General features: G+C 37.2%; 1 protein-coding gene across 1 annotated transcript in view; it reads left to right on the top strand.

Annotated features, from left to right (window-relative positions):
• Window positions 1–14,678, top strand: part of LOC150075288 (gamma-tubulin complex component 5-like) — a 110,728-nt gene that overhangs the window by 36,924 nt on the left and 59,126 nt on the right. Inside the window, exon 3 of the mRNA XM_090388433.1 lies at window positions 10,624–10,729. Within this exon, the coding sequence (XP_090244559.1) occupies window positions 10,624–10,729 (106 nt within the window). The remainder of the gene's footprint in view (window positions 1–10,623; window positions 10,730–14,678) is intronic.

Here is a 14,678-nt window from a genome sequence, read left to right as displayed (position 1 = left end):
CTGGTTGGTAAATTCCACTGCACCCTTAGAAACCGCCCTTATGTATTGGAGATACACTGGCACGTTTCCAATCCAACGGAATCTCTCCTGCATCCAGTGATGCTCTCATAATTTGCCTCAATGGTTCAATACACTCACTTGCCGCCTCCTTTAAAATTATAGGGTATATGCTAACAACCCCAGGAGCCTTTCTCGCCTGTAGGTTCAAAAGTTTTTTCCTTAAATAATCATGTAAAATTTCAATATCATTACATATTTTTCAATTTCACTCCCATAATTTCTCATTGATGTAAAGGGTTTTTCTTATGTAAATATTGACACAAAGTAACTGTTGAGTTCATGTGCAACATCAGCTGGGGTATCTAATACTATTCCACATCCATTACATAAAGGTCCGATCTGGTTTGTCCTTCTCTTTGCATTTATATATGTGAAGAAATCCTTATTCCCACTCTTTGCTCTCTTTGCTAATGATTTCTCACAATTTGCCTTTGCCAGCCTAATCTTTTCTATTGCACTGTTACAGATCAATTTGTAGCTGTTATAGGCTTCAGTAATTTTTATTGCTCTAACTTTTCCATGCTGTCTTTCTTCTCTCTCTTCTCCCATTGGCTGAATAAATATCACTAGGAGGAAAATTATTTTAATGTATAGAAAGATATGCATTCAAGGCTTCTGTGATTGTTTTAACGGTATACCAGAATTCAATTGTATTCGTTCTCTGTGAAATATTTACCCGGTTGATAGAGGCCATGTAGCTCCTTAAGCCATTATAATTTTCTATCCTGAAATTATAACCCATTCCTTTGCCTTTAACTACTGCTACCTCTCTTTTCATTGTCCACTGTAGAACTCCATGATCACTTCCTGCAACTGGTTCCTGTACTGTCAGCCCTATTATGTCATCTGGTTAATGGGTAATAATCAGGTCTAGTATATTCTTCTCCCTAGTACTTTCAAATAACAATCATCTAGTTGATTTAAAAATTTAGTCCCCCATGTGGAGTTTCCTTCCCATTTGCTCCAGTCAGTTAGAGGCAAATTAAAATCACCCATAATAAGAAATTCACGCTTACTTGCCCATTCCATTTGCATGTAGAGGCTCTCATCATAATCTTCACAATCACATGGCCTGTAGATTACTCCCACTCTTATTATACCTTTGCTTTCAACTATCTCACACCTTACAGATTCTGTATTTCGTATACTAGTATATGAAACATCTGAATTGGGGAAAGCTCTCGTCATGCTCAGGCTGCTTTTGATAAGAAGCATGACCCCTGCACTCCTTCTATCTGTCCTGTCCTTCCTAAATACATTGTACGTACTTTACCGAAACTCATCATCCCGTCTCCAGGTGGCACCATGTTTCTGTAAGCCCTATTATGTCAGTGTTACTTGTCCTAACCAGCAGTTTGAATTCACTCATTTTATTGATGACGCTTCTAACATTACTGTATAAACAGTAATGGTCCTTGAGGGCGTTGCAGATATGCCAAGCTGAACTTGCTACTTTGAAGTCTAAAACGGTGATGGAACTGATATTCTGGTGACACTCAAGTCAAGTGGACCTAATGCTATCCAGGTAGTGTTAGGTGGGTTGGAAAACTGCTAGCTTGGGGGAGATTCACAGGCTAAAAGATTAACAGTAGCCGCAGGCAGAGGCGAAAGTGATTCTTGTACTGCTTCTATTGTAATGAGCAGCAGCCTAGAGAGCAGGTTGCTGAAGATTTCAAGAGCTGCTGGGAGTCATCATGGAACAAGTAAACACATGGGCTGTGTTAGGGTAACTAAGAGTAAGAACAGGTGCATGTATACTTGCATGTACACCAATGCTAGAAGTATAGTAAATAAATTTGATGAATTTGTAGTGCTGATCAAGACATCAAAGGCAGATATTGTTGGGATATCAGAGACATGGTGTCACACAGATATAAGCAGTGCAGAATTGGAATTTGGGGATTACAATGTGTACAGAAAGGATAGGAAGGCAGGAGGGGTTATGCTGTTAAGAAACACAAAATCTAAGGGAAGTGCATCCAGTTGATATGGGTGGACAGTGCAATGTTGAATCAGTTTGGTGTGACATAAGCACTGGGAAAGGGAAAATGAGAGTAGAAGTATGTTATAGGCCTAATGACTCTGCTGAGTACAACGATCAATTGTGCAGAGAAATAGAGTGGGCCAGTAAATCAGAATGTCTTGTAATGGGGAATTTTAACTTTCCAGATATTGCCTAGAACTTGTGGTTTGGTCACTCACACACTGGCACCTCCATAGCCAGGTGGGCAGGAACAGCAGTGCGTAGCACACGCTTCTTGATTAGACCGGGGTTCGAGCCCGTGATCACCAAATACGGAGGATGCGGAAAGATCAGGGAATGACCACCGCATATTCCCGGAGCAATATGGCCTTAGTTGCTAATGCTCCTAAAAACCAAATAAACAAACAAACAAACACTCGCACACAGCAAGACTTTTGTGGATTTATTGGAGGATTTTTTCTACAGCACCATGTTTGAGGGGCAACAAGAGGGAGTAATACTCTTGATCTGATTATCAGCAGTGATTATTCATGCATTAAGAATTTGCAAATAAAGGAACCACTAGGTGACAGTGATCACAGTGTACTGATGTGAGATTTACTTAAAGATGTAACTGCTATCAAAAGTAAAGAGAAGGGTTTTTGTTTTCGTAAAGGTGATTACAGTGGTCTCAGACAGTTTTTAAATTCTATACAGTGGGATCAACTGATGATGTTAAAAACAGCGAATTCTAAACGGGAAGCCTTCAAGGAATTAATCTTGGAAGCTACTAGGGTTTTCATACCAACTAAGAAATACTGCTCAAGATTTAGACCTAAATGGATTTCAAATGAACTAATGAGGCTCGTGGCAGAGAAGAAAAATATGTGAGAAGCATATAAATTATCAGGCAACACAGAAACCTAGGGCAGATATAAGCTAGTCTTTAATCAAGTCACAAAGGAGGTTAGGGAAGCGAAGCCTGATTACGAGAAATCCTTGGCAAAGGATGCAAAGAAAAACAACAAAGACTTCTTTACTTATGCAAACTCTAGAAAGAAGGGGATGAATCAGATTGGTCCACTTGATGTTGGTGGTTCGACTGTTGATGATCCTGCTCAGATAGCTGACAAATTGAATGAATATTTTGCACCTACATTCGTACATGAGGAATTCTGTAAGAAAGGGAAGACAGAAGTTTACTAAACTCCAACAGGGAGCTAAATAATTTTGTAATAATGGAGAGCAAAGTGGAGGAGAAATTGTTGAAGTTAAAAAAATATAAAGGCACCTGGGGTGGATGGGATCTATCCAGTTATATTTAAGGAGGCAGCAAAGAAAGTAAGCAAACCTTTAGCCATTATTATGAGAGCTTCCTTGGATTCAGGGAGGTCCCAATGGGCTGAATGTATGCAAATGTTTTCCCAATTCACAAAGGGAATCAAAAGGTGACACAAGTAACTATATACGTGTTAGTTTAGCTAGTGTTCCCGGGAAAATAATGGAGTCACTGGTTAAGGAAGACTGCAGTAATAGAGACACAGCATGGGTTTGTTAAAGGGAGGTCTTGTCTGACAAATTTGATTGGATACTATGATGTGGTCACAAAGGAACTGAATGAAAAAAATAATTTTGATATCATATACTTGGATTTCAGGAAAGCTTTTGATACTGTTGTACATGGAAGACTGCTGTACAAATTGGAGCAGTATGGCATTAAGGACAAGTTTCCAGAATGGATAAAGGGATGGTTGAGTGGGAGACAACAGAGAGTGGTAATCAGTAGACACTGCTCTTCGTGAACAAATGTTATTAGTGGAGTTCCCCAGGGTTCGGTGCTGGGCCCAATGGTTGTTTTGTGTATTCATCACTGATATTGATGAAGGTATATCAGGCTTAATTTCCAAGTTTGCAGATACAAAGGTTGGCAGGATTGTTAACAACAGTAAAGACAGTATACTACTGCAACTGGATCTAGATAAGTTGGTCAAATGGACTGAGAAGTGGCAGCTGAAGTTTAACATTGACAAATGCAAAGTACTGCAAATGGGTGGCAGTAATCAAAGATAAATGTACCAACTGTGTGGTACTACACTCAGGGAAGTGGAGATTGAAATAACCCGGGGGTAATTGTGTTGTCAGATATGAAGTTCACTGAGTGGTACAGATGGGCTGCCATAGCAGGGCATGGAGTTTTGTCAATGATATATAGTAATTTTACTAGCAGGGAGGTGATTACCCCTTTATACAAGGCAATGTTCAGGCCACACCTTGAGTACTGTGTACAGCTCAGAAGGCCTTATTTTAGGAGAGATGTAGAGTTGCTAGAAGGAGTACAAAGAAAGGCAACAAGATTGGTGAGGGGAACAAAGGGGTGCTCTTACCAAGAAAGGCTTAAATTCTGCAACACCTGGACCCTAGGCACAAACGAGGTGATCTGATTTAGCTGTATATGGCATTGAAAAGGTTGAGCAAGCTCAGTGCTGATGGGATTCTTCCTCTTGCTCAGATTAAGAACCTGAGAGGGCATAGATTCAAATTGAGGAAAGACAGTTGTAGAATAGATGTTTGGAAATTTGCCTTTAGCCATTGGGTATTTGATTGCTGAAACAGTCTTTCATTTCTTGTGGAATTTGATAGCTTAAATAAATTTAAGGCTGAACTGGACAAGCATTTGGAGTGAATGGATGGGTGAAATGGGATGTTTTTTTTTTTTTTTTTGGCTGATGCTTCATAAGCTTGCTTTCTAGCATTGTATACCTCTGCTAATGCTAATAAACCAACACATAATGAAAAAAGGTAGTGCATTGCATCATGTTTTTTCATAAGTGAATTACCTAATTGGTAAAATGGCATCGTTTTTATCATATCTTCATATTGTGAATGAATTACACTACCTCGAATAAGTAACACTTCACCAATGGAGAAGACTATTGTTACTTATTCTCGGTGGATACCATCACAGGCAGCCATTTTGAGGCTGTTTGGCTTATCATCGGTGGTTGGGTAGATATCCTGGTGTTACAATAGTGACGACTGAGTTATGAAGTTTTCAGTTCACAATATGAGAGATGCCAGATGATATATAAACTTTTTCAGTTTAAACCATCACGTTGACATGTTCGTTTGTAACAAGACTTTCCTTTTATGAGCTGTTTATTATAATTGTGCTTGTAATTTGATATGTGGCATTTCGAATGGAAGGTGCATCTAGAATAATTACGATGGAGCGATTCAGTTTTTCATTTGAATATTTGTTATGCTATGTAGGCCTATGAATTTTTGAATAAAATCGTTGCAGGTTAGTGCTGCCCTTCATTTTAAACCAGAATTTAAGCATTGAAGTATATAATGAAAGATTCTCAATTTCCAGAAGTGAAAAAAAATATATATATAAATCCCTGATTTCCTTGATATTTTCTTTGGTTGTTATGTTCTTTTGTTAATTGAAAGAATCTGATGCCAATATTTACTCAGATTGGTGTGCTGAAACGTGGAACCACCTCAACATTAAATTACAAGCAACTGGGACAGCCTACAGAAAGAATCATTCTGCTTGATGATATTTCATGCTTGCATGTTGCCAACATGATTTAGGTCTCGCTTCAAAATATGCACTTCACAGTGCATCTTGCTTCCTGTGTATAATCCACATCTGGGTAGTGCCCGTAAAACATCTCTCAGGCTTCTAGACACCATTCAAAAGAGGGCAGTTAGGTTAATTAATGTCCTATTTCTTACAAAGGCTCTCCACTCTTTCTTATAGATGCTCTGTTTCTGCTACATGTGCCTTTTCAATAAATATTTCCATCGTCACTGGTCTCCTGGTTGTCTTCTATAATTTACGCTTTCTCTTCCAAACCACTCCGAAAATGTACCACAACCAGTCAGCATTCTTTTACTGTCCAGCTTCAAACTCACAGAACCAACATTTCTTCTTCCTGATTTATTCCTTTAACCTTCCGTTTTCTGGTACAACCCTCCTTCATACGTATTTCCTGAAAATTGCGATCTAAACAAATTCAAGTCTAATGTTAGCATGTATCTTCTTTCATCTTCTCAACCTAACCATGCACGATACTAAGTACGATAGTATCATGGATGGGTTGAAGTATTGTGCATATCTTTCAGGCTTTGGGTTTTCCTAAAAAAAAAAAAAAAAATCCACATTTGTTGAAATGTAATTTGTTTTTTGCCTGTTGAAAAATTCTTTAAATGGACATCACTTCAATTTAGACACTGAAGGCAAAACAAAGAATGGACTTAAAAAGTTTGGTGTTATTTGTCAATAAACAATTTATCTTTATTAAAAGAAAATATTATTAATTAATTTGTACCTATTCATGTGGGATCTTTGGGACCCCACATGATTTCAGTGATTTTATGCTTTTCTACTCATCCTAGCTGAAACTCCTAATAACTTTCAACAAAAGTTTTTCTTTTATATCTGTATTGAAAATTTCTGAAATCTGTGTAAGCTATTGTGCAAACAGGAAAAATGCAGGATCAGATTAAGCCTATTCTATAATTATAGGCACTTTCTGAAAAACATGCATTTAAAATTAGCAGAATCTCTTTCGTGCACTCATATTATTAAAGCATGTGGTCTTTTAATTTTATGGATACACTGCCATAAAAGATGTTATGGCAGTGGATCCAGGTTTTAACATTTTCTGGCTTTGCACCAAGGATGATTCTGACTGGTGTACAATTGTTGAGCACATGGGTTTTTTGATAGACATTTTGCTCTTAACTGATCAACTTCCAAATAGGTGATGAAAAATGTCTAAAGCACTACAGACAGTATTTTATTTAAAAAAAAATTAAAAGTATGTTTTTATTATAAAAAATGGATTTTTCATGGTTGTGTTCATAATAGATTGAAAATGTAGAGTGGTATCAAAAAGTGAACAGTTTTGAATTATTTCTTTCCAATAAAAATTTTTAAAAAAGATAACACAGGGGGGATGATAGCTATGGAACGGAAGTTTTATTTTTAATGGAAACCCCAAGCACAAGAGGTATTAGGACCTATAGTACAGGTAACCCTCGTGTAACATGGTAGTTAAGTTCCTATAAAATCTCGTGTAGTGCGAAACCATGTTATATGGGACTAAGAACCAGTACAAAAAAAGGGGGGGGGGTACATTCCAAGAGCTAACAAAAATACACCATTTCATTTACAAAATGTTAACAGAACTGACAAAAATACACCATTCTATATTTCATGTATCTCCAGCTCTCTTTAAAAGATCATTAATTTAGGTCTATTTGCTTTTGCTTGATAGATCTTTGTAATTTCATCGTATGGGATTAAGCATTTTTGAAGCTTCCTTTTGAACTTTGGACTCCTTTCAGTTGAAGAATCTGAATTCAAAAAATAACATTCTAATTGCTCTGCTAACTTTATGCCTTTCCGTATACTTTTTATTGTAAAATTTGGAAGTTGAGAATTTTCATCTGAGCTATCATCCTCTGAATTGATTTGATATCAATGCCATTTCACCAAATCCGCTTGCCAGCCTCTTTTTCTACTGGTAATTCTTGAACGTCTTCAGTAATCATATTTTTATTTTATTATTTTTTTTAAAGGAGCATCGGTAACTAAGGCTATGTTGCTCTGTGTTCAAATTGCGTGTTCTGAGGTCAATTTTCTATTTTTCCAGACGAAAAACCCTAGTTTTCGGGAGAAAAAAAACCATGCTACCCTCGCCTGAGACTGACTAACTCAGCCATGTTATAAAAAATACCCATAAGAATTCCTCCCATCATCCACGGGATTCGAACTTTGGTCTTTTCCACCTGGGTGGGGTGACGGTGATTCTACCAACTGTGCTACCCACAAGGGTTTCAGTAGTCATATCATCAAAACCTTCCCCTCTTTCTGACTTAGCAAGTTCTGTTACCGCATGGAAAATGTTTTCTGTCGGTTCGACCGTATTTCCTGAATAAACTGAGTCTGGCCCTACATTTTTCCGACACGCATTTAATGTTGACAGTTTTACTTCTTTGAGCAATAAACTATGATTCCAATACAGTGCACAATTGAAAAATGTTTGAATGCCTCCATCAATTCAGTTTGGAATCAATGTTTTCCTGAATCTATTGTAATGATTTTCTGATGTAATGAGTTTCAAAGGTAGATATAATTCCTTGATCTAATTAAAGAAGTTGTACTAGGTAGTAGGGACATTATTTCAACGTTTGGATGAATTAAATCTTTTGGATGGCCTGGCACGTTATCTAATAGTAATAACACTTTGAAATCTAGATTTTACCACAAGTTCAACAAACACAAGTTCAATAGCACAGAACCTAACATGGGGATTTCCCAGTGAGGCAAAAGTGGGGATTCACAAAAAAGAATGGAAATGTTGAAAAATTACATCCAACATAGTAGCAGAGTTTTTCTCCGCACAAAAGCTCAAAAATACCATCTTATGTGAGATTGCCAAAATTCTCTAACCATGTTAGGACGAAACCGTGTTATATAAGTACCGTGTTGTTCGAGGATTTCCGCACTTTATTAATCATGTTAGAGCGAAACCGTGTTGTAGAAGTACCGTGTTACACGAGTTTGCCTGTACTTAATACTGTGTATGAGTTGAAGGTTGAAAAGATGAAGAAAGATACTTGTTGACATTAGACTTGAATTTCTGTAGATGTACTTTTCAAGAAATATGTATGAAGGGAGATTGTTCCAGAAAACAGAACTTAAAGGAATAAATGAGCAAGAAGAAAAGTTGGTTCTGTGAGTTTGAAGTTGGACAGTAAAAGGATGCTGACTGGTTGTGGCATGGATTTTGACTGGTTTGGAAGGGAGAGCGGGAATTATGGAAGCCAATTCAGAATAATTCAGTGTTCATGAAAGTATCTATAGAAAAGGCATGTAACAAAAAAAGAACATCTATGACACAGAGTGCAGAGAGACTGTTAGAAATGGCCATTAATTAACCTAACTGCCCTCTTATGGATGGAATCTAAAAGCTTGAGAGAGGTTTTGGGGGTACTGCCACAGATCTGGAACAATATTCCATGGTAGAGTGGATTGTGATTTGTACAAAGTGAGCAGCTGTTTGGAAGAAAATTAATGCCGAGAGCAAAAGAGAACACCCAGTTTTTTAGATGCAGAGGAAGCAATATTTGTGATGTTCTTATGCAAAGAGAGATTAGAAGTCAGGGTAATTCGTAATAGAGATATGTGATCTTATTTAGAAACCTAAGTGTCATCAAAGATAAGCATAGGAACAGAAGAAACCTTTTTGTGAGATATAAGACAGGACTGAGTTTTAGAAGGATTGAAATCAACTAAATTATCTTTGCTGCAGTGGAGAATTACCTGGCAACCAGCATTAAGAAATTAATAGTGGATATTTGAGAAGTTGAAGCTGTTTGTGCTTGGCAAGGTTTCTCAAACTGCAAGGTTGAATTCAGTTTGCTGTCATCAGCAAAACTATAGATAGGATTTTCTGTCATTGGTCATTAATATATAAGAGGAAAAGTGTGGGAGAAAGAACTGAAACTTGAGGAACACCTGCATTAGAGGAGACATTAGAAGACAGCATTCTACTATCACCCACAATGATTAGCCAGAGAGAAAACTTCATACCCAATTATAAAAAACAGTTGGCAAACCATAATATGGACACTTATTTAGGAGACCTTTCTGCCAAACATGATCAAAGGCCTTTGAAATGCCAAGAGCAACTGCTTAAGTTTCACCAAACCTTTTCACTGAATTTGTCCATAGATGGACACTGTAAGCCATTATATCACCAGTGGATTGACACTGACGGAATCCATACTGGCAATCATTGATCAGATGAAAGGTTTCTTGATAGTTTAGGAGTTGGTGGTTAATAGATTGCTCCATTACTTTAGAAAGAGTAGAAGTAAGTGCAATGGGACTATAATTAGATGGAAGGGATTTGTCACCCTGTTTGGGAACTGACTGGATATTAGCAAATTTCCAAGCAGAAGGGAAAACACTGGTGGAATAAGAAAGTTACTGAAGTTAGTGTAACAGCAATTGTGCATCTGTTCTAGGGTTATTATTACTTTGGAGCTACAGAAGACTTAGTTACTTCCCAAATTCACATCTCTCATTTTATGAAGAATGTGGATTTGGTGGAATGGGTGCATACAGAGAAGAGCAACAGATTAGTGAGAGGAACAAAAGAGTGCTTTCAACAGGAAAGACTTCAGTTCTGAAAATTGCAGCATCTGGAGACCAAGGCACCAGTGTGGAGATCTGACTGATTAAGGCTTTGAATGGATTAAGCTGAATGCTGATGGAATCCTTCCTCTTGCTGAGGAAGCAAGAGGAAGGATTCCATGAGAAGGACACATGAGAAGGCATAAATTCAAATTGAGGTAGAATGGTTGCAGGATAGATGTGCAGAAGTTTGCCTTCAGCCTGCAGATAGTTGAGTGTAGTGTAATTGATCTTCGGGAATTTTTTGAACTAAACATTACCATTATAATGCTTTCAAGATTATTGTTAAGTAACAGTCATAGAAATGGAATTTGAATCATGCTTAAAATTACATTTATTTTTCTAAATAAAATTATATTTTAAAAAAAAAGTATATTTCTTTCAGTCTCCAAGAAAAGTTTTTTATTCATGCCCAAGATGAAAAAGCACAAGCATTGAACTCCCTTTCTGAGTCATTCTTACAGTATTTCACTAAAGAAGAGCAATATGTGGTCAGGCCATTTATTTTTCATAGTACTTTTTATTAGTTAATTTTATCAATCAGAACTTTTACTTTGTACTTTTTTTCCCCTGTAAGTTATAAATATCAGAATTTAATCTGAGAAAGACTTTACACAGGTTAGGTAATGTATATATACACTAAGTTGGCTTTGCATTGGCAACCCCCCACATCTTGTATAGGGATGTACTCTTTTGTGATTCTGGTGAATGCTCAAAGTTGGGAATGGCCGATATAAAATTGTAGTTTTCATACTTGCTGATCAGTGTTTGAGTATGTGTGCAAGGAAGAATGGGTCAACTTTGAGATCTTTCCAACTTCGAACATAGAATGATTATGGGAGCAAGATGTGTAGGTGTCAGTATCTTGACAACAGCCCACATGGTTAAGTGCTCCCATTCTGTGGTGTGATGAGTCTACTGTGACTGGTTCAACAGCAGTCAAACAGCCAGTCAAAAGTCACACGTGGAATAGCCACTTGTGTTTGATGCCTGTGGTGAGCATCGTGTGTCTCATTTTGTAACACAGCACAGTGGCCCAGCTTACCACCCAGTGAAATATCCACGTGGGCTATGCATTGGATATTACCTCCAAATGGACTATGCATAGCCCTCATGTAGACTATGGCAGTCAATAGCCATTACGGGTACCCATGCTCGCTGTGAGACACAAGAAACTACACGTTTCATAGGCATGTCAGTGCCAACACTGGACCATTGACGTGTGGAAATGTCTCTTCTCGTCTGATGAATCCTGTTTCCAAATCTGTCATGTTGTTGAGCATATCTGCATTTGGAGAAAGCAACATGAGGCCATGGCACCTGGATGCACTATTGGCATTTGGAGATTGTGGTGTTATGGTTTGGGGAATGTTTTCATGTCATGCACTGGGTCTGTCGATTGCTGTTAACTCTGGCAACTCTGGTCTGATCCAGACAACTCTGCCATCTGTCAACAGAAAATGCACCATGTCACAAGGCCCAGCAGGTTGCTACTGGCCTCAGGAATGTGATAATGAATTCTCCATACTCCCATGGCCACCCAACTTGCCCAATCTGAATTGAACATTTGGGACTTACTGGAAAGGGACATTCGATGCTATGACCATCTATTGTTATAGCATTGAATGTTCTTTTTGTGTGAACATTATTGGACACACTGTGCAATGCTTGGATAGTGCTATCACAGGACACCCTGCAACACCTTGTGTATTACGGGCAAAAGGTAGCCCCATGGAGTATTAGTTAGGTGTTGCTAATGCAAAGCCAGCTCAGTGTATACAAAAGAACTTCCAATATAAAAATATAAATATACATAAAAGAACGTTTTCCCATTCAGAGAACTGTTAAGTGCACAAAATTTTGTGTGTATGTGCATATATTTCTGCATATTACATATACAAATACTTCAAAAAAATTTTTTTAACAGTATGTATTTATTAGATACTATTTATTCACTTCCATTTTTAAATTTTTTCAAAATTTATTTCAAACTTGATGCATTTTATAGCACATGAATTTTAAAACACACGTTTCTCACTTCCTGCACAGTAGAGTCCATCTTGACTGAATATTGTTTCATCTTGTGAATGTCATCTCTCATTTTCCTTGTCTTTATTTATGCAAAAACAATAAACAATAGCAACAGTATGTATATATTAGATACTATTTATTCACTTCCATTTTTAAATTTTTTCAAAATTTATTTCAAACTTGATGCATTTTATAGCACATGAATTTTAAAACACACGTTTCTCACTTCCTGCACAGTAGAGTCCATCTTGACTGAATATTGTTTCATCTTGTGAATGTCATCTCTCATTTTCCTTGTCTTTATTTATGCAAAAACAATAAACAATAGCAGTGTTGGTGCTTGTCAGCTCCCACATCAGTCTTAGCAAAATAATTACAGTGATGGTCATGTAGCACTTGGTAGATGCTTTTTTTTAAATGCTCTGAGGAAAAAAAAAATTCAGGGACTATTGCAGTAAAAGTTTGACTATATTTAGGAAGAAGTTAGAAAAAATTTAATATTTTTAATTGTTAATTAAAGGGTAATGCAGACTGTTATTTTGGAGCAGCACTTGTCAGGTCTTGCACAACAATTTAGGTGAATGAATTGAATATAATGAAGGGGTGGATGCCCTCGAAGGAATTAAAATGGGACCTATCAAGCTCTCAGTGGCCCAACTCAATACCATGCATCAGGCAACAAATCCACAATCCCCAAGGCAGAATGTGCTGGTCCCACAGGAGATAGTTATTGTTGGTGACTTATTGTCAAGGAAATGGGAAATATATTGTGCAAAAAGGATAAATGGAATAGGACCAGAGTATATCTGCCTGTGGGGCAAAAGTGGATGTGAGTAGATATCATCTTTTAAGGGCACATAAGGTGATAGATATTAAGAATAGGATCTTAATATTAGGACTTACTTAATAAGTATAGGACAACATTGGGAAAGAGTCATGAGTTAGGATTAAATTTGAAACTGTCTGATTTAATTGTAGGAGGGAGTACTTATTGACAGGCTTGTCAGTCAATTTGGTCCTGCAGAGATTGTGCAAGGCTTGTAAGGTAGAATTTTTTTCAGTATCGTCTGGGCTTCTTAACAGGACAGATTGTTTTTACAAGGATAGGATACACTTAAATAGAAGGGGTGCAGGGATATTTGATGATGCTATTGAGGCAATGTTAGTTGGGTCAGAAAACTGCTAGCTTGAGGAAATACACAGACTAATAGATTAACTAGAGCCACAGGCAGAGGTGAAAGTGATTCTTGTGCTGCTTCTTTTGGAACATGCAGCAGCCTGAAAAGTAAGGTGTTGGAGATTTCAAGCACTGCTAGGGTCATGGTGGAACAAGTAAATACCTAGGCAGTGTTATGGTAACTAAGAGTAAGGACAGAGTTGCAGCTGCTATGATGCTGCAGTTTCGAGATACAGTCAGTTCATGAACTTTTTGTTTTCACTTTTTATTTTTTCCTTGGACAAAAATGTGTGATCTTGTGATTTGCAACATTTATGAAGGTTTGTATAAATGAATTTCATTTACATTTTATATTTATTGTATCTTCTGTAGTAGTTACTTAAAGAAGATATTCTTATTTTCATATGGGTTTAGCAACTGTTAACAAGTAAAAGATGATAGCAGTTGAGGAGCTCACATGACCTGCCATTTGGCATGCCTGGTATACTCAGGGTCATATATTGTCTTTTCTTCCAGAATTACTGGATTTGGGTGATATCAGCTGTAGTACATGTATGTGGCTATCTGCAGACTACTTAACTAACACAATTGAGCCACCAGTTTCATGTTCTTTGTTTAGAGAATGCCCTGAGAATTCTTTTTACTGAATTTTACATCCTAACAATGCACTGTATAAGAGAAGGTAGCATGGTGTTGGGAACAATTTCTTATGATTTGGACTGTGATCATTAGTTATAGTGCTTGTAACCATTGCAGCCATGTCCTAACATTGATATTTTGGATAATTTGATACTACAAACTACGTATTCACACTTAATAACTGGTTTATAAGTGCAATGGGAGTGTAGAATTGTAGTACTGGCCTGGCCTGGCCAGTACAGATTTCTGACCCATATAATTTCAGATGTACCTCTTGAATGAGCTGGAGCAGGACACAATTAACATTTCCTCTCTTTGACTAATAGCTGATTGCTTTGAAAAGGTGTGGAACATACTATTAGCTGAATGCTTTGAAGAATTTTTCAACACAATATATATCAGCTGCCTCCTATGTAAATTGGTTGAAGGTATTTTTGAAGGATTATAATGAACATTAAGTCCTAAGGTCAGTGATGAGCAGCCTGCAGAGCCTCTTGCAGTCCAGTGGACTGTTTATTCCAGCTTGCAAGTGAATATCAGTAATTAAAAATTATTGGAATTCACTTTCAAAAATTACATTTTCAAAAAATTTA

The sequence above is a fragment of the Mastigoproctus giganteus genome, chromosome 14 (genome assembly GCF_048544385.1).
Source record: "Mastigoproctus giganteus isolate SK-2022 chromosome 14, ASM4854438v1, whole genome shotgun sequence".
Classification (NCBI taxonomy): domain Eukaryota; kingdom Metazoa; phylum Arthropoda; class Arachnida; order Uropygi; family Thelyphonidae; genus Mastigoproctus; species Mastigoproctus giganteus.
Note: the sequence above shows the minus strand (reverse complement) of the source record. Positions and strands in the feature narration are given on the sequence as shown.